General features: G+C 39.1%; 2 protein-coding genes and 1 long non-coding RNA gene across 11 annotated transcripts in view; 2 read left to right on the forward strand and 1 right to left on the reverse strand.

Annotated features, from left to right (window-relative positions):
• Nucleotides 1-17,394, forward strand: part of LOC135843202 (fatty acid synthase-like) — a 36,176-nt gene extending 18,782 nt beyond the window's left edge. The window contains exons 28-37 of the mRNA XM_065360995.1: nt 13,366-13,511; nt 13,675-13,922; nt 14,020-14,347; nt 14,439-14,591; nt 14,661-14,855; nt 15,901-16,050; nt 16,169-16,290; nt 16,368-16,622; nt 16,705-16,944; nt 17,037-17,394. Coding sequence (XP_065217067.1) covers nt 13,366-13,511; nt 13,675-13,922; nt 14,020-14,347; nt 14,439-14,591; nt 14,661-14,855; nt 15,901-16,050; nt 16,169-16,290; nt 16,368-16,622; nt 16,705-16,944; nt 17,037-17,147 — 1,948 coding nt within the window. The 3' untranslated portion in view covers nt 17,148-17,394. The remainder of the gene's footprint in view (nt 1-13,365; nt 13,512-13,674; nt 13,923-14,019; nt 14,348-14,438; nt 14,592-14,660; nt 14,856-15,900; nt 16,051-16,168; nt 16,291-16,367; nt 16,623-16,704; nt 16,945-17,036) is intronic.
• Nucleotides 53-5,896, reverse strand: LOC135843208 (uncharacterized). The gene is made up of 2 exons (XR_010558256.1): nt 5,834-5,896; nt 53-630 (listed from the first exon to the last, which is right to left on the reverse strand). It is a non-coding gene; the product is annotated as an uncharacterized LOC135843208 (long non-coding RNA).
• LOC135843204 (uncharacterized) lies at nt 3,423-12,612 on the forward strand. 9 transcript variants are annotated; one of them, XM_065361006.1, is made up of 3 exons: nt 3,423-10,829; nt 10,913-11,005; nt 11,106-12,612. In XM_065361006.1, the coding sequence occupies exon 1, from the start codon at nt 3,921-3,923 to the stop codon at nt 9,414-9,416; it is 5,496 nt and encodes a 1,831-aa protein (XP_065217078.1). In that variant the 5' UTR covers nt 3,423-3,920; the 3' UTR covers nt 9,417-10,829; nt 10,913-11,005; nt 11,106-12,612. The 9 variants fall into 9 exon arrangements, with proteins under 9 accessions (XP_065217078.1, XP_065217071.1, XP_065217074.1 ...); XM_065360999.1 differs by having other exon boundaries at nt 3,423-10,486; nt 10,604-10,669; nt 10,763-12,612; XM_065361002.1 differs by having other exon boundaries at nt 3,423-10,249; nt 10,361-10,486; nt 10,604-12,612.
• Nucleotides 17,395-20,779: the final 3,385 nt, after the last annotated feature.

A 20,779-nucleotide genomic window follows, 5' to 3' on the forward strand; every position in this document is an offset into this window, starting at 1 on the left:
GGAAGCTGACGGCCGAGAGTAAGTTACAGAGTTGCTTCGCAGTTTTCCAATCTTCTTCTAACGAGCAAGATAGAGCTTTTACGCTAGCTTGGAGAACGTTCATGCCTTTAAGCAGAATCTTTCGTTGTTATATGAATGGTAGTAATTGTACATTGTAGCAACATGTACTATAAACCTTGTTCATGTGCTTGAATAAATATTCAGAGTAAATCACTTTGGTCATTTATTGCGTTGTTATATTTATGAGAGTATTTGGTATATGGTAAAACGGAGTTAGGTATTTGATACCGTGAGACTTAGTCGTTAGTAGGCCTCAGAGCCAGATGGTATAAGTAGTCTGAGGGCTAACAACGAGTAAGTGTAGGATTTACCATTACATTGGCGCCTTATGCGTGGTCTTCTTCCGAGTAGTTAAAAGAGTAGTTCTGTGTAAACGTGCAACTCTCAACCAACGGTCGGACAAGAACCAGCGTGCAGACAGGTTAGTGTATGTGTATTTATCTCGCTTTTAATCTCGTTATTTTTATTTCGTTATTCGCGTTGAATCGTATCCGCGAGTGTAAAAATTGTGTGTAAAAATCACATACCTGTCCAAGATTTTTCCTGCTTGATTTCTGTTCACGTTTGAACCTGAAACAGGAACGAGCAGACGTAAGCTAAGCCGGATTTTTCGTATATAAATTAGATTTATATACAAGAGTTGTTTTAAAATGAGTTCTAATCGTGGTAGCCGAGGTGGTCGCGGCTCTTCGAGTTCTTTGAACAGGAGTAATTCTGGTTCTGGGAACAATTTAGAGTCGTTAGAAGACTATAGGCGAAATATAGGGTCCAATTCTGCTAGTGGTCAACAGAGTAGTCCTAGGGCGTCTCAGATACCTCAAAGACAGCCAAGAGATGCTGCGGTTGCCTGCACTCAAAGGATTCACGATACCTTTCCGAGGCGCAGGAACGAGAACAGTAACACGAGTTCGGAGGTCCCTAGGAAACAGGCTAGGCTAAATGACGACGAGGAAGTAGCTCAAAACAGAGTAGAAATAGGCGAGCAAGCAAGCCTAAACATGCAGCAAGCTATTTCGAATCTGGCAGCCTTGAGCACGAACGAACCTGCTCAAGGTATGCAAAACGAGTCTGAACCTCCAGTGCCGAATGCGAATATCGATGCTAACCCTATGCAGCAATTGTTGGACGAACTAGATGCTATTGCGGCAAACCCGAATATTTTAAGACGAATCCCGAGTAATGAAAACTTAGCCACTGGTCAAAATGTGCAAAGTGGCGCAATACCGAACGTGTCAAGTGATCCGAGAAGCTTGAGTTCTAGAGAAACTGTTCGCGTTGAGACAACAGTTGAGGAAATCGAGCTAAGACGTGTGTCTGGCGGTAGCCAGGGGGCAGGATCGAGGCCTATGTCGAGACGTGTTAGCCCCCTCCCCCCTCGAACGAGTAGAGCTAATAGTGAACCACGTTCCAACGTGACGATCGAAGATGTCAGTGTTGATATCGAAACTGAAGCTCAAGAGCAAATGGCGCAGAGGTTTAGCGAGTTGAGAATGGACAATACTCGAGCTAGACCTCAAGAGGTGTTGTTTGGTGGTTTTTTGCCATCCGATCGTAGGCCCAGAGACCCCAACGCACCTCCTCCCTATTCAGTCAGAGACCCGCGTGCGAATGCTCAACAACCGGTAGGCACTGCTAGGCAACCTCAAAACCCAAGCTCGGAATTTATTAGAGAAATAAACAACATGACAACAGGCGCAGCTACGATGCCACGTCCAAGCGTGAACGTGGCCGCGCGAAGGTACGATTTTAGATCGGTTGAGCTTGGTGTTGAGCACCAACTCATACGAATTGAAAATAGGCAGCCGGAAGCCTCTTTGGACGTGTACGTCGACGCGCAGGTGTCCAATTTGCGTGATAATTGCGATATTTTAAACCATAGAGCCGAATGTATCGAAAGTGGCCTATCTCGCACGCGAGGCGATTTGGAACGCATTTACCGAGAAGTTCAAGCGAATATCACCGAAAGAGATGAAGCAAGTACCGCTAGAATGCGCCGAATGGCTGAAATGTGGGGTACTTGCCACACTGGTTTGATAAATAGAATTGGCGACCAAATTAACAATGAAGGCCTACGTGTAACACAGACAATGGATGCGGTCACGGAATTAGCAAATGAGATACGTGTCGAAAGAGAAGCTCGCCAAAGAGATGCTGGTTTAATTCGTATGTTAAATCAAAGAGTAGTTGATCTTGAGAACGAGCGTCAGGCTGAGGCGTCGCGAGGCGGGAGGCCACGCTCACAAGCTCAAGAAAGCTCAAATATACCCCAAAGTGACCCAGTGCCACCGGATGGTCGTAGATTCGGATTCGACAACCATTTTCAGTGGCAGGACGTACCGGAAAGATGGCAGCAAGGACCTGCTTTTAGACCACCTCAGGGTTTAAGTCAAGATGTACGATTTGATAGACCTGCAAGCAGAGGCGCGTCACTCGGACGCATGAATAACATTCAAGAGAGACCTCAAGTGCAAGTGCAAAATCAGAGGAGCGAAGCTGAATTGCTTAGAGCTGCTGAGTGTGCTGAATTGGGCTTGAGAATCGCGTACGAGCCTCTGAACGATAATATCAATTATGGTGCAGGAAATAGCGCGGCTAAACTGAACACGTTGCAAATATTGAAAGTAACGTATACGACCGAGAACGAGTACGAGCCGCACCTTTTTGTACGTCAATTTGAAAGTGCGATGAAAAGCATGTTCGCAACTGAAGAAATTTACATAAGCATGTTCAAACAGTTGGTTGAACATCCTGCGGCGCAAACCTGGAATGCAAACACCAGCACGCAGACATCGTACACAGCCCTGAGACAGTCGTTTTTGCAGACTATGTGGAACGAGCAGCGCCAAGAGAATGCCTTAAATCATGTCAGAACATTGACACTTCCGAACACGTCATCAACGGACATGGCTAATACAGCGTTGCGCTGGTTAAGAGTGGTCTCGAACGTGCAAATTAACGAGTGGCAGATGATAAACGCGATATATCCGAGACTTGATAGGTTATTGAGAGTGAGAGTGTCAACTGAGGAGCGCAACGATATTGTGCTGTTTGCGAGACGCTTGCTGGAAATGACCAAAAACGAGGAGTTTTTGGATAATGCGCAAAATCAGAGTCAGGGTCAGAACCAAACGAGACGTAGGAATCAAGCCAATGACAACTGGCAAAGAAACACCAACAACAACAATGGTGGAAGAGTAACGTTCGATGATAGGCGCACGAATTCGAATAACAGGCGTGATAATTATAGATCTAATGATCGAAGAGATGATAGAAATAGGTCTGACACCCGAGACACTCGTGATACGCGACAATCGAGACAATCGCAATACCAACCGCGACCGAGATACGCGCAATCGTGATGATAGAGACACGCGCAATCGTGACACCAGAGATACGCGCAATCGTGACGATAGAGATGCGCGAGATTCGAGAGACAATCGCGATAAAAGAGGAGATTCGCGCAAACGTGACACTGATGCGAATAAGAGCGGCGCTAACAAAGGCGATAATGATCAGAGACGCGATCGTGATCGTAGGGCTAGAGATGGCGGTACAGCCAACGAAGCTGAAGGGGATTATAGAGATATAGATCCTGGGGAGTCGTTGGAATCAGAGGAAGAAGGGTCGGTAAGGTCTGATACGTCGTCTTTAAACGACGACCAGACGCAGGCTTAACAAAACAAGCCACAGCCCCCACGCCCGAGCCAGATCTCCCCTACGAGCAATATGACTTAGTTGGCGACGCTTTCGCTCAAATTTTAAGTAGAATTATCGAGTCAAAAGCTAAAGAGAACGGTAGCGGAGATGATGCCAAAAAAGAAGGCAAAAAAGACGTTGAAAAAATCGCAAAGAAGTGCTCCATGGCAACCATTAGGGAACATGTTAGAAAAAGAGAATTTGAAAAAAAGAAAGTCATTCTCTCTCTTGGCACATACGAGTTGAACTATGGCAATATTCGAGATAGCCATATGAGACGCCTCCTACGTGAAATAGTTGGCACATTAAAAGAGAAAGGTGTCGAAGACATTAAAATTTTGTTTCCAATGATTTTTCCAGCTGGAAAAAACGACCGAGGAGTTACAGCTAAAAGATATTATGCTTGGAGGAGAATTTTTGAAGAAGTCTGTGACAACGAGTCCGTTACTCTGTGGTGGTCGCCAGCAGCAGTATTTATCAGGTTGATCAGGTTGGAAGATGGAAGGTTGAGGTTTCAACCTGACAAATCCGGCAAGGTCATTCCAAGAGACAATAGGCTGCAAAAGAAAGCGAGTGGCTACGTGCCAAACGAAGCAGGCGAAAAAGAGTTGCTTTTCGAGATGAAAAAATGTTACAACCATAAGTTTAAACCAAAAAATTCAGTGTTCAATTCGCAAAACTTATGCGTAGAAACGAGTACGAACCTGTCTGCTGAAGTTGTCACCGAGTCGGATGGCGATTATTTAGTCACCACCAAAGAGTCAATTGAAAAAACAAAAGCGAAAATGCCAGAGAGTAGCAGGCCGATAGCTCAAATTATTGAAGACCTAACCAAGATGGAAGTGAAGCTGTCTCCGGATTGGCAGAAAAAAGTCAAAATGGTCTGTAAAGCGTGGAAGAATAAGCAAGGTCAGCCTATGGAAGAAACCTCAAGCGATGAAGAAACAACGAAATCGAGCGATGGGGCACCAGCCAATCATCATGAAGTCGCAGTCAATCAGGCAGCTGCAGATCAGAGTAGCACACCAGAGAGTGACGTCATTGATGAGAAGCGGACCGATCCAAACACTGTTGAACCGTTAGTGAGAAGCCAGATAGAAAACTTCGATCAGGCTAAGACCTGTGTGGTACCCCTGCGGTTCGCGGATTTAACCTTATTTACTCAGTTAGATTCTGGTGCTACACCTAATATCATGTCAGAAACTTGTGCGAATAATCTAATAAATAATTATAAAGAGAAAATTGAATTTATTTATTTAAAACGAGTACTTCAGTGTAGATTGGCTAACAACCAAGTGGTAAGAACGTGGAAAAAGGCAATAGTAGTGCCATTGAAATTTGGCAAGCATAAGATCAAAGTGCCATTTTTTGTGATGCCTGGTGACAACAAGTTGTTACTGATTGGCACGAAATCGATCGAGAAGCTAGACATAAAAACAGACGTAAAGAAAGGTACTGCTACGTGTAGGCCACCTGGCACTCACAGAGCTGAAGAGGTTGTATTTGCAAAGAGAAGCGAATATCGAGTTGAAGACATGTATACCAACCAAATACAACTTGAAGAAGAGTACCAAAAAGAGACAGTAGAAATAGTTTCACGAGCTGATTTACATAGTTTTTTTAGAAAGGATGGAAGGCCTAGAGATGATGGGCCTGAAATCTTTGAAAGAAACCTGAGAAGGTACCTAGGTGAAGCAGTTCGTGAAGGAAGGATTACGAAAGCGGAGTCTGAGGAGGCACTCGAGGAGCTGCTCAAATTCAGAGATGTGTTTAGTAGATTTCCGGGTAAATACAAAGGAGCTATGGTGAAATTGAAGTTTGTAGATCCTAACAAAATTCCGAACTTCGTAGGGCCTAAATACAATCCGTCAAACAAGCAACTTGACAAAATTAGACGTGCTTTGGCTGACATGGTTGAGCAAGAGGTAGCAGAGCCGTCTGATACGACTTACATAAATCCATTAGTACCCAATGAGAAAAAAGACGGAAGCGTAAGACTGTGTTTAAATCCAGTAGAGTTGAACCCGATATTACAAACTAATTACAACGAGGCGGGCCTCTTAGATAGAATAATTACCTCAGATGGAGAAGCCCGTTTCTTCACAACGTTAGATTTCACGACAGCCTTTTGGCAGTTGGTACTGGATCCAGAGTCGCGCAAGTATACTGGTTTCAAGGTCGATGGTAGAGTCTACCAAATGATAAGACTCCCGTATGGCTTGAAAATTTCATCTGCGGAATTTGTAAAAGTAATTAATGAAGTAATACCGGATATGCCTGGAGTTACGAAATACGTGGATGATTTGTTGCTAAGGTCACTCACCTTCTCAGAGATGCTGAGGCTGTTGAAAAAAGTACTTGAGTTGTTGCGTGAGCATGGGCTCAAACTTAACCCGAACAAGTGTAAATTCTTTGCCAGTTCCACCGACCATCTTGGCTTCAATATTTCAACTAGAAGCATAAAAAAACAGAGTAAGAAAATTGAGGGTTATTTAGAGTATATACAAAAGAAGACGTTAAAGAGAACTGGTAAAGTTAAATTAGGTAACGTAAGAGATGTTTTAACCTTAATAGGGTTAACTGGTATATATAGTCGCTTCATCCCTAATTATCAAGATATTGTGAAGCCACTCTATGATTTAACTCGGAAAGGCGTGCCATTTGTATGGGGCACCGCTCAAGAGGAAGCAGTAGAGAAGCTCACAGTGGAATTTACGAAAGAGTTTGAGCTTATGTCACCAGTTGACGGAGAAGATTTATACCTAGATACAGTGTCTACTGAGCATTCGCTCAATGGAGTCTTATACCAAAACATCAAAGGTGAAGACAAAGTAGTAATGTTCGTGAGTAGCGCGTTTAAACAACATCAGCAAAATTATACGTTAATTGAGCGCGAAATGTTCGCTTTAGTAAGAGTAATAAATAAGCTCCAGCTTTGGCTCCATGGTAGGCGGATACACGTGAGAGGTGACCTCCAGTCAGTCGTGCACAAGTTTACAACTCTGGCTAAGGTGCATAGAAAAGCGGCTGGCTGGATCACAGAGTTGAATTGTTACGACCTCGTGTATGATTTGAAACATAAAGTAAGAGGTCAATGGTACGGAATTCAGGCGCCTGAGTTGACAGTTTACGATACAAATTGGACAAACATGGTGCCATTAGATGTGTCATTTGTAGAATTGGTAAAAGATGAAGTCTTGGATCACCTGAGACGCTTGGACATCTTCCAGAGTCGTGATAGGATGTGTACTAAAATAGTGCGCAAACTGAACGCCTCAGAGCTTGACATGACTGCAAAACAGTTAGAATCAAAGAGAAGAATGCAAGCTAAATATGCAGTGATCAAAGAGAAAGACAAAGAATTGCTATTCAGAAAATTCAAAGATGGCTCAAGAATTCCAGTGATGCCTGACGAGTTGTTCAGGGATACCATTTTTTACTTGCACGAGATGTATGGCCATATTGGAGCGCATAAACTAGAAGCGGTCTTTAAACGATTATATTATTCACCAAATATTGTGAAAACTACACGAATTATTACGAGCGAGTGCATCACTTGTAGAAAGACCAAAGGTTATAGCGAGAAGAAGCGCTTGCAATTTTCACAAATAGAAGCGTTTAACATAGCGGATGTCATTTCTGCGGACCTGTGTGGACCAATAGCGAACGAGTACGGAGAGCCTAAGTATATGTTTGTCGCAAAGTGCGTATTTACGTCGAAAGTGTGGATTATTCCACTGGAGTCAATTCCAGCTGAGACAGTAGTGCATGCGATGGAAACTGTGCTCAATGATATAGAGAAGCTGGGCCACAAAGTTCACAAAGTAATTACAGACAATGGCAGCCAATTTAGGAGTGAGGCGTGGAACGAGATGCTCACCGCGAATGGTATAAAAATAGGCCATACTACAACTTACAACCCTCAGTCTTCTCTGGTTGAGCGCACGATGCGCATAATTGGAGATAGGCTGAGAGCAAAGTTGAACGATGAGCCCGAGAATGACGAGTATACTCACCACGGTTGGCACGTGCATGTTAAGAAAATAGAGTCTGAAATAAACAATACCCCTACTGAATTTGGCATAAAACCGAATGAGGTATGGGGCATCGAAGATGAGTTTTCTGCCAACATGCCAACCAAATTGGCTAAGTTAAATTCTAAGTACCTGCTCAAGAAGCTGCAGCAGGACCAAATCGAGAAAAATCCTAAATCTGTGACTACCGAGACGCTCATGGAAAAGCCTATGGAGCTCTCAAACCTGATACGTGACGAAGATGGTTATTACTGGGCAGCCGTTGATGGAGCTTGCTCAAACAACGGTTCCAGTGATGCCATAGCAGGTATAGGGGTGGCTTGGACTCCTACTGGAGAATTTAATATATCCGAAAGAGTAGACCACCCTAGGTACCGGAATACCAATAATTTGGCCGAGGCGATAGCTCTGTGCAAAGCTATGAAAGTGATGCTCAAACTAGGTGCAAAAAGAGGAAAAATATTTTCGGATTCATGCTATTTAACGACAGCAATAAATTATAATGTAGAGAAATGGAAGATCAATAACTGGAAGAATGCTAGTAAAAAACCAGTTGTGCACCGAGAAATTTTTCAAGAAATTTTAGAATTGAAAGAAAAATTTGAGAAATTTGAGTTAAAGCATACACCTGCGAGAAGCTTTGATCGCAACAACCATGCCGCTGACAAGCTCGCGCGTAAGGCGGTGTATACACAAGAGTTGGTAGACCTGCGAGTTGATGAGATGACCGAGCAGCAGGCGTTAATTTCATTTATTCGAGAAAAGAGAAAGCTACAAAGATCAAGAGATGAAGTAGCGTTTTATAAAATTAAGGGAGACCCTATCTGTTACGAAGAGGGGGAATTAGTTATGCTTACTGAACACAGACAGAGCTCATATGATAAAGGAGTCTCGAAAAAATTGTTTCCTAAGCGTTTTGGGCCTTACATGGTCATGAAGCATGTCGGAGATAATGCATACAGAGTAAGAAGCATAGCTAACGAGTCTGATGAGCAAATTGTCAATGCTAGGCAAATGACAATTTATTTGAATTTAGAACAACAAGAGAAGCTCAAAAATGATCCGAAATTAAAGTCAAAGACAGACTCAAGGCCCTTAATTGAAAAAATTAAAGAGAAAGTAACGCCGAAAGAGATAGAAAGGCCAGAAATTGACGAGGAGGTCGAAGAAGAGGTCATTGACTCTAAAATACATGATCAAGCAGCAGAAAGAGCAGCTAGGCTATTGGCTAGAGAATTGCGAAAGAAAGAGCTAGAACAAGCTGAGGAAAAGAGAGGAAAGAAACTGCAAGAATTCCAGAAACTCAAAAAGCATGCGAGACGCAAGTTAGATGATAAAGAAAACGAGAAGATTGCTACGTGCATTAAAAAAGCCGTTGGTTTGACAACAAAGGCTGGAGAAATACTTGCGAACGCGGAAAAGAAAGATAAAGATAGAAAAAGAACGAAAAAATTGAAGCCAGGTGAAAAAGCACCTGGGTCAGACGATCCGGATTATGTACCACCTACAAGCACGAAAAGAAGGAAAAAGAAAACAGTAAATTTTATAGCTCTGGAAAAATTAGAATCTCATCACCGTGTGATGTTCGTAGAGTTGTACATGAATTACGAGGACGTCCTGAAATAAAAAGAGAAAAAGAGTAGCTGGAATTCGAGGTACTGGTTGGTGCCTGAATTTTAATCTGTAAATAATTTTTTTTTTTTATTAGTTTTAAATCTTATTTTATTCAAATTACTCGTAGCAATATTTTAACCTAGTTTTAAAAAACCAAAAAGAGCAAGCCATCGAAAGTAAAAGCAAGTTCTATCCGAGTAGCATACGAGCTGTATGAAGAGAAGTAGTACTAATGAGTAGGCGGGGGGTAGAATGGAACGAACGCAACGAGAACGAAAACGAGCGGCTCCCCGCAACCTGTAGTTACGAAGCAGAGAGTAGTCTGTACGTTAGCGAGTAGGCGGGGGGTGGTAAAGAGTCGCACGCATCAGCTGATAAATCTAGATCGGTTGAAACGAACCAACGAACGACGAAAGTAATGCCAAGGACGTTGCAGTTTTGATGTATTATTGATGCGTGTTATGTAATAACGTGAATATTTGTTGAAAGTTTGCAATAAAGTGCGTAATTGTAAAAGTTGGAATTTTGGTGCTTTCGTGGTGAATTTTGCGCTAATTGGTGACCGTAAAAGCTCACGTACGCGTGTGTATGTGCGAAATCGTATAATTTGGCGTAAAAAAGTAAAAAATCGGGTAATTTATTTGAGAAGTGAACAGTTTGCTGCATGTTTGTTTCGGTAAGGTCTAACAAAGAAGCCTAAAATCAAAATGGCGTAAGTCTATTGAATATGGTTTTTAATTCGCTCGTGTTGTATTTTTCCGTTAGAAAAGTGAATAAAAATTCGAAACGTGTTGATTAGAAGAAAAATTCCAGTAAAAGAGTAGCTCCTCGTGTATTTCGACTGGGTAAGTTGAATTTGTTTATCCTCGTGTGCAATTAATTTCATTGTGTTACACGATACGTCATGCTTAATTAGTGAAAGATTATTAATTTAGTGTGGTATTTTTTGCACACAGCCGAAGAAGCTACCGGCTATACGAGAAGCGACGTGGTTTTTTGTCTTGTTTCAACGAGTTGGAAAAACGATAGTGGTCAAGTGGTGGCATGAAATTTTTCGACGAAGTTTTGTTTTATTACAAAAGGTAAGCGAAATGCACAGAGTAAACTATCGTATATGTGAACGTAGTGCTAATTGGAAGTACGTGTAATTAAAAAATGAACTACGAGTAGCGTATTGAGATGTTTATTACCTGTTTCAGCTGATTAGTTGGACGTTTGAGTGGTAAATATTCGTTTGACGAGAATTCTATCGACGCTGAGATTAGGTAAGCTGGATTAGAAGTACCTACGAGTAGTTTACACGTACCTACAAACAAAGTAAGATAATACGAAAATTAATTACCTGTCGATGCTTTCAGTAATAAGACATATTGGATCGCAGTAAATCGATTCGAGAAGCTGGAAGTTTATTTTAGTCAGACAGAGGTAATTAGGATAAATAGAGTAGATTACGAGTAAAATACGAAAAATGCATTTGTACTTACCGTTGTGCCGTTGATTTGCCACAGCTATTGACGTAAAATGGATGGCGCGGACGAAAGAGAAGATATACCGAGACGAGCGTTTGTTTGGGATGATAGCAACAGCAGCACTTCCGAAAGGTAAAGATCTTCGATACCTGTAAAATAGAGTAAAAATTAGATTATTCTCGAGTAGCATCGATAATTAACAGAGTACGGTGTAATTGTTATTCAAATTTAGCGAAGAGGAGAAGACTGTAAATTATGTTATTTTTATAATTTTTTGAGAATGTAATTGTTTTTTTTTGTTTTCGTTTGCCAAGAGAAAAGCCAGAGAAGCAGTGGTTTTTTCTATGTTATTTTACAAGTAGATGGATTGATTAAGTTTAATTTTGTATGTTTTTTTTTAGTTTTGTTTAATTGTTTTGTTTGCGAAAGGTATACCAAATAAAGAGTAGTGTACCAAGAAAGTGAACAAGAGTGAATCGATTTTTTGTGTTTATCGTCCAATGTGATATTTGTGTTCCATTTACGTGAATTCTGTGGAATAATTTCTGTGTTAGGCAAACGAGTAGAAAATAAGAGAATTGAATTTTTTTTTTATTTATATTGTTGTATCATCGAAAGAGTAGCCAGAATACGAGGTGAAAAATGTGATATAGAATAAAACTTACGTAACGAGCATTGATGTTTTCATTTCGCGAACCAACGTGTTTGAACCGGCATGGTAATAATGGGTAGCTTTGAACACCAGCGAGATACCTGTAAAAAACAAAAAGAGAAACAAAGTACAAAGTTCTTTTTGGTAAAAGCAGTAAAAGAGAAGTAAAAATATTACATCCCGTGACAGGTATCAACGAGTAGCTGCGTAAACAATCCGAGTAGCTGGAGTTAGCGTGCGTGAACTGGTCTAGACGTGTTGGAATTTCAGCACCTGCGAAAAACAGAGTGTTAATATTCAGAGGTAGACTATGAGTAGATGAAAGAGTAGTTACCTGAATCTGGAAGCAGTGAAGCAACGAGTTGAACTCAAGTGAAAAACCTGGAACAGAGAGAAAGAAAAGAGTTGAATTATTCGAGTAGCTCACCTGAGTAGTTTCACAGGGTTCGAGTCAAGAAGAAGTTCCAGAGTTCCAGCCAAGTTCCGGCCCAGACAATGGTATGATGTATAAGATTAACATAGTGATAAAATTCGATTGTAATATTATTATTAACACAAATGTTTAGATATGTTAATCTTAAGATCGCGAAAATGTAAAAAGATTCTGCAAGAGTAGCCAGATAGGGATGTAGGGCCATATAACGAGCAGGCCACATCTGGCATACGAAGCGGGGCAGGGGGAGCCCAAGTACTCTACGAGACGCTGAGTAGGCCTCTTTTAGGCTGCGTATCCAGACGGGCCCCCGAGCTATACCCAGCCGGGGCATTATGTAGAGGGTACTTGGGACTCCATGTTACCACTCTACAGTGGTAATTTGATGCCCAGGTCGGAGGCTGCACTGAACCAGGTGCAACGCCATCTGGTGGACTGGTTCAGGGAAGCTGACGGCCGAGAGTAAGTTACAGAGTTGCTTCGCAGTTTTCCAATCTTCTTCTAACGAGCAAGATAGAGCTTTTACGCTAGCTTGGAGAACGTTCATGCCTTTAAGCAGAATCTTTCGTTGTTATATGAATGGTAGTAATTGTACATTGTAGCAACATGTACTATAAACCTTGTTCATGTGCTTGAATAAATATTCAGAGTAAATCACTTTGGTCATTTATTGCGTTGTTATATTTATGAGAGTATTTGGTATATGGTAAAACGGAGTTAGGTATTTGATACCGTGAGACTTAGTCGTTAGTAGGCCTCAGAGCCAGATGGTATAAGTAGTCTGAGGGCTAACAACGAGTAAGTGTAGGATTTACCATTACACTTCCTCAGATTTTTCCACCCAATTTTCCAGACGTAGTTCGAATAAATTTTGGAAGGTGAGTTGAAAAAAAATTGTTGAATAATTTCCAATTTTCAACCAAAAATGATTAGTGTGAAAAATTGATTACTCAAACCGCAAAATGACATCATTATGGATGCAAGAAGTTCCTTTTCAGGGAAATTTCAAGTAAAACAACATTATTTTTGATGTGAGAAGTCAATTTTTCCACTCTGTAACTTATGGTCAGAGAATTGAAAAGGAAAATGATCTGACCAGGGTGAAGCGAGGGTGAAAGCTTTGGAAAATTTATAAATTCAAGAAATAAAAACGCATGGTTTTTCGTCATTCTTTAATTTTTTCAACTCACACAAATTCTTCCCAATTATTTCCAAGTTTCCCAACTTCTTTTAAGTCATCCAAAAATTTCCAACTTTTTGCCAACGTTTTTCCACCTGGAGGGAGGGGAGACACCTCCTCATCTCGGTTTTGCACTCCTCTGTTTGCTTCACATACTTATTGCATAGTAGAGCCGAACAAATGTTTAGCTCTTTAATGCTTCTCAAATATACTTGATACTTATTCAGATTCATGGCATCTGGAAAACATACCGGAAAAGTTCTAATAAAAATTAATGATGAAGAGAATGATAATCACGGCAAACCTATTCCAATAGCTAGGAAATGTAAGCCTCAAGTTCATTGTTCGAAGTATAGCTCATATGTTATTGTGGGTGAGTAATCTTCCCAAACTGTGTATCAAATGTGTTATGCAGGTAATTTTATTTGCAATATTTCAATAAAGAAAAACCTACTCGTACATACACTTAGTACCTTACATTATGAATTATTCGAAATTTTAGTAAATTTTCCTTACCTTAATAAATTTTGTTTCAGGCGGTTTAGGTGGAATAGGATTGGAACTGGCTGATTGGTTGATCTTAAGAGGAGCTCGCAATATTGTACTTAGCTCACGATCAGGAATCAAAAACGGTTACCAGACTTATCGCATTAAATTATGGCGTTCATACGGAGTGAAAATTGTAATATTCACAGAAGATGTGACAAATGAAAAAGGTGCAAGAAGCTTACTTCAAACAGCCAACACATTAGGACCAGTAGAGGGAATATTCAACCTTGCAATGGTTAGTATATTACGGTGTGTTCGTCAATGTACTCGTACACAAATCTGCCAGTTTAAAGATTGAATGGATCATCTAACTAATCACCACCAATTTGTAGATCTTGAAAGACGATTCATTTGTAAAACAAACCGAAGAAAACTTCAGCCTAGCAAACGGACCTAAGGCGATCTTGACCACGAATTTAGACAACCTGAGCAGAAAAATGTGCCCGCATTTAAAATATTTTATAGTATTTTCCAGCGCTGTTTCTGGTTTAGGTAATCAAAACCAAAGCAACTATGCCTATGCTAATTCTGCAATGGAAAGGATATGTGAAATCAGACACAAAGATGGCCTACCTTCTTTGGCTATTCAATGGGGAGCAGTTGGAGAAGTGGGTATAGTGGCTGAATTTCAAGAACACTCCTTGGGGTCTGAAATTATTAGTAAGATGCGATATTACAAGTCTTGGTCTTGGTTTTTATAACTAAGATGTTTCATTTCACTGATCATATCCATCTTCATATGTATTCATAGTTTGTGGAGCGCTACAACAAAAAATCAAATCTTGTTTGAACACTCTAAATACGTTCATGAAACAGCCATCCTATCCCATTGTAACTAGCATAGTGGTCGCTGAAAAACGCCACAGTGAAATTGATATCACAGGCGCTGTAGCAAATGTATTAGGTAAAATTTAAATCACTTTAGTGATCCTACTTTTATTTCAATTCCATAATTTACAAATATATCTTATAGGTATTAAAGACCTTAAAACTATAAATCAATCGTGGACATTCTCAGAATTAGGAATGGATTCTGTACTAGCGCTAGAACTTAAACAAATTCTCGAACTAGAATTCAATGTCATTTTCAGTCCGGAAGACCTGCAAAGTATGACATTCGTTAAATTGCTTCAAATGAAAAATGAGAAAGAAAACACCATGATTACAGGTGAGTGCTTTTTCTTGTGATGGCCTGTGCATCTCAAGTGTCACCAACAAAGTACATTATCAATTGAGTACATGAACAAGACCAAATTATCCTCCTACCATCCATTCTCATCGAGTTTTCCATTCATCTATTTATTCGTCAGTCCGTCCGTCCATTCATTCATTCATTCATTGAAAAAAGATGCACACTGCATCGAGGGTCGTCTCAAAAGTAAGTTTCGCTATTTTTTTTTTCACCGGAACTACTGGATCAAACTGGATGAAATTTTGGGCATATTTAAGTTTTGAGTTGCTGGTTACACTGTAATTTTTTCAAGTCCGTATGTTAGAGTGATCGCGTGCAATTGGTTCTCAAACATGGAGGTACCCTTTTAAACCCATGTTGGCTCAAATTAAGTACCCTTACAAGATACGTTATCCAACGTCTACCAGCAAAAATTTGGTACAAATTCACGTGGAAATGTGTCTAATGTGTAGACCTAACATCGTGAATGGCCAAATGATGCGTTGATGGAGGAAAATTTTGGAAGAATTGTCACAATGAACCTACACTTCTGAAAATTCGTCATTTGTCATGAAAAGGCCGCCTCAACGACAGTTTCATGTCATTTTGACAACACTCAAGGCATACGCGATGCGCTCAAGGAATATTTCTTTCATCAACGCACCATTTGGACATTCACGACGTTAGGTCTATACACTAGACACATTTCCACGTGAATTTGAACCAAATTTTTGCAGGTAGACGTTGGATAACGTATCTTGTAAGGGTACTTTGAGCCAATTAACATGGGTTTAAATGGGTACCTCCATGTTTGAGAACCAATTGCACGCGATCACTCCAACATACGGACTTGAAAAAATACAGTGTAACCAGCAACTCAAAACTTAAATATCCCCAAAATTTCATCCAGTTTGGTCCAGTAGTTCCGGAGAAAAAAAAATAGCGAAACTTACTTTTGAGGCGACCCTCCTAGTTGAAATAATCATGCACACATGTCAAAAATCACCAAAAGCTTTAAAATAAAAAAACATAATTTTTACAGGGGAAAAAATTAAGACGCAAATGCAAACTTTTACGGAGGAAATTCTTCTGAACAAGTCAATTCGTCGAATACCACTTGATGAAAACAATATCGAGAAATCAATCGTTTTGGATGAAAATCTCACAATTTTCATGTTTCCAGGAGTGGAAGGTTTGAATTAAATTAAATACATATCTAATTTTGTAACACTTAATTAAATATTGAAATGAGAGAACCTGGACAATACTTACATGCATTATGTACTCACATCGCAGCATATAATTTACAGGATTAGCTGTTACAATGCAGTTCTTGGCAAAAAATTTACCAGGTCAAAAGATATGCTTTCAGTATTATTTTGGTGAAGTGGCAGACTATTCCTTCGAGGAATTACGGGATTATTTTGCCAAAGTAAGTCATCATCGCAGCATACATTATTCCCTAATTGGCTGATAATACATTTTACCGAAACCCATTATTATTCACAGTACATACTAGAAAATTTCAATTCGAACCGGGAATTCTGCTTAATTGGTCACAGTTTGGGTGGATTGATAGCTTTACAAGTGGCCAATATTTTAGAGGAACGAGGGAAAAAAGGATACGTGTACTTGATAGAATGTTCTCCATCATACATCGAAAGAACGCAGACCAGGGAAGACCATTCCCGCGATGAAGAAATACAAATCAAAGTCTGTTCCCTCATAACGTCAGTATTTTTACCAACAACTCCGACAGAAAAAGTAAGTAATAAGGATGATGAGGGGAAAATAATCCTACCTCAACACTATCCGACATAACGAATGAAAATTTATTCTTCCACAGATTCTTGAATTGATAAAAAAGGCAGTTGGTTGGCCGTCGAAGAAAAAATTATGCCTATCTTTACTATCATCAGGGCTGAAAAATGAAAACACAATGGATGTGCTGTTCGATAGAATCTACGTTGCAAGCAAAGCATTACGCACATATCAAATTTCTCGTGTATCACTCGAATCATATGGTATTCTAATAAGATGTTTGGAGAATCCATTCGACATCGATGATGCTTATGGCTTATCAAAGGTATTTATGTAGTACTATTCAAAACCTTATGGAATTCAGTATAGAATAGGTAATAATTAGGTATCTGGTCATTTACCTTGATTATTTTGCAGTACTTCAAGCATCCGATACAAATTCATAAAATTGATGCGGGTCATACTACAATTTTGCATCATCGAAAAACTTCGGAAATTTTGTTGGAATGCTCATTATGGAAGAAATGATTTGTTATTTGTGGAATTTTACGAAGAAACGTAGCAGCTAGGAAATTATTCGCCTATAATTTTCAAGTATTATTAACTATTGGTGTTGGAAAAATTCAGGAATTTTTCATCTACTTAAATAATTTACAGTTGAATTTAAATTATACCTACGTACGTAAACACTCAGTATAAGATGAGCATGCAAAATTTCTGAAATTGTAATGAATGTCAAGTTAATAAAAGGCTAAAATCACTTTCCGTTATACAAGGACTTCCTTAATCAATGTGATACTTTAGTGCTAGGCCATTCAGCAAATTTCAATTTCCTTCTCATCTCCTGTAAAGAACACTTGGGACATTCAAACATTCGTTTTACAGTACTTAGGTACCGCCTATAGTGCAAGGACTCAAATTCCAAACATCAAAAAATGTTTTAATTTATTCAGTTGTCTTATTTGACCACATTCTGGCGTATTTTATGAAAAAGTTGATAAAAATTACACTCATAGCAAAAAAAGTAAAATTCGTTCATTTTTTCAGTTCAATCCGCCCTATTGACAAAAATTTAAATTTTTTTCGATGTTTGAAGTTGAAAATTGAATTTTTTCGAATTTTTATTTTTTGTGAAGAGTTCATTTCATTGAGTGAAAGGGGCTTTTCAACTTTTTCAACCGATACGTAAAAATAGGTGTCAAATGGGTCAACTTCATTAATTAAAAAATTCTTTCATGTTAAATCAAAAAATATTATTTTTTCGCAGACTTTCAATTTTATTAAATCGAATTTACGAAGTAATGCCATTCCAATTTTTTAATATAGTTCAGCATGAAAAGTTGTCCATAATATATTTTTTTCTGAATTTTTGAGAGTCGGAACGATATGAAAACTACGTTTTGAAACTTTTCGAGATAATTTTGATTTTTATGATATTACTAAAAAGCCTTACAAAACCCCTAACAATTGGAAAAAGTTTCATTTTGGTAGGTATCGCGGTTATCGAGTAATCCACTGCTGAAATGGATGATATTTCAAGTTCACTGAAAACTTTTACACCCCCTAGCTGCCTTTAAAAAAGAGCTAGAAGGCTGCGATTTGCACCATTGGTCATCCCTTCAAAAAGTCTTTCCACAGGAAAAATGTCAAAATAATCGTCGACCCCCCCCCCTCCTCCTCACCACTTCTTGGTCGAATTATTCTGAATACAAACATGAAACAGAATGTAATCAGTAAAATGAAGATAACCTAAATGAATCTTACCAAAAGCAAACTTCCAGCCTGTAACACACCGATATGCCCCCTAGTTCAGTTAACCACCATCTCGCCACAATCGCTGTTTCATCAAAACATAGTATGTACCTACATAAGTTAAACCCATCACGTGAAATTTCTCTCCAAGTGAAAGAAAAACTTCGCAACAAAATGGATACCTATACCAGGAACCTCCTTACAGCTTCTACACACTTTGAAATCACAGCACAGCAGCGAAGCTGAAACGTTAAAATATACTTACTATACACACACGTAGGCGGAAGGCGCGTCTTATACTCGTATAGTGTGTTTCCAAGTCAAATTCACGCTACACAGGCAAAAGCAAAAGCAAAGGCAAAGGAAAAGGCACACCACACACGTATATACACTCTTATAGTTTTTCTTTTTATATACGTAGGTACAATTCTTTCGAAAATTAAACCAGCTATCTAAGCTAGTCGGCTTTGCTTTTCATTTAAACGGAATTCAGAAACTTAGTTTCGCCAAAGTCAACACTAGATAATCGGAGTATTTTCTCCGTAATCCTGACGTAACACTAGAAATTTATAAATACGTGTTCCTCTTTAAAAACTGATAAGCTTCGGGTGGTTTTCTTTATAGAAAAACTAACGCACAACGCAACGCACACACGTGCAATGGAAAATTCTAACTGAAAAATCAAACAAAGCTTAGGCAGTGGTTGATGAAGGCAATCTCGACACCAACGCTGAGAAAATACCGTGAACGTACAGGGTGTCTCGTCAAATTCTTGACATACTTTTAGGGATCAAAGAGTGAAAAAATATCAATGATTTGAACTAAGGATATGTTTTGAAAGCAGTAGCTTCATAAATTTGCAAATTGGCGAGTGCTTGATGGAACACCCTGTACCTAAGGTCACGCCTTGAGAAATCTTTTATTGCTTGAAATAAAAAATATACAATTTCGGCGGCCTATTTTCGCAATAGAGACTAAAAAATTATCGCGTCGTAGACACAGAAATCAAGGAAACCGTAAAACGTCGCAGATAAAAATCGCAACAAATATCATGCGCATATCCATGCGATTTTTATGGGAAAAAATACGACTTTAACATCGGTTTGATTACTCGACTTTTAATATGACCCTTGTTTATGTACTTTGTAGTAAATATACACGAAGAAAGTTACTCATCGTTCAAAAGCTAAATAAAAAATCACTCAACTAGCAAATTTTATTTCTAACTCGCCCCAGACATCACCTGAATGATTTACATGAGTATCGTATATCAGTGAATTACACTGTACAGATTTCTAAGTACATACATACAGTGGTGTGAAAATTATTAGACTAGCGCGACTACATAAACAGATTTTTGCAGTTTTATCGGGGAAAATATCAAATAAACTCATTTTGAATTTTTTATACCATATCATTGACCACAAGGAACACTTTTTTTTGGTTTGGAAGCAATGGAAGCATTCATTTACTTTATAAAAAAATTTTCGAGTTGTGAAATGAAATTTCACCATTTAGGAGAAAATCAGTTTTTCAGTAATAAATAATTATAAAGTTGTAAATCTGGAAGTAATTAAACATGGATTTCGATGAAATGGACATCTATGGACCTCAGCCGATGTTGATTGGCCATTGGTTTTCAAAATGAAGCAGTATTTTCGAAATGCGCCATTTTTCATAAATACTGAAATTTGGAGTTACAGAAAAGTGAAAAAAACACGTTTTTCTATTGCTGATTTCTCAATTTCAACCAAAATTCAATAAATGGGACACCAAAATGACCGGAATTTAGTTGCGGATCTCCTCCTGTTGACAGAATTTTGCTATCTTATTTTGTTCTCGCGAAATTCGCAAAAGAATCTTGAAAAATGAGATTTTAAAAATGCACAAAAAATTACGTTTTTCAAGCTACTTCTGCTCGTGGAAGGAAAGCGCAAATACCAATCGTTTCCCTCAAACCGCCATTCGATTCCTCATAAAATTTACCTTCAGAATCAACTCCAGAAAAAAAATTTAAAAAATGTATTGCGATAATTTGCGAGGTTTTAAAAATTTCTTTTTTCTCAAGATCGCCTAATGTGCTATTTGCTGCATGAGCGATTTTGTGAAAAAAGAAATCACTAATACCTCGCAAAGTATCGCAATAGATTTTAAAAAAAAATTGTCTGGAGTTGATTCTGAAGGTAAATTTTATGAGGAATCGAATGTATGAATTCCATCAACTAGACCACCCTGGCTCTGTCGTGTTTATTCAACGCTGCCAAATACTGAGGTAAAGATGGAGCGAAATCTAGAGATTTATCAATATTCGTATCCGACTTCGGGAACACATCTTCGGGAGGATTTGTAAAAAAATCCTCCATCGCTTTGGTCAAAAAGTTTTGTTGTGACGTCATTTGTTTTCCATT

Source organism: Planococcus citri, chromosome 4 (assembly GCF_950023065.1).
Source record: "Planococcus citri chromosome 4, ihPlaCitr1.1, whole genome shotgun sequence".
Taxonomy (NCBI): Eukaryota; Metazoa; Arthropoda; class Insecta; order Hemiptera; family Pseudococcidae; genus Planococcus; species Planococcus citri.

Coding starts and splice junctions, on each gene's coding strand:
- LOC135843204 (XM_065361000.1), top strand. CDS start 3,921: ATGGCAACCATTAGGGAACATGTTAGAAAAAGAGAATTTGAAAAAAAG.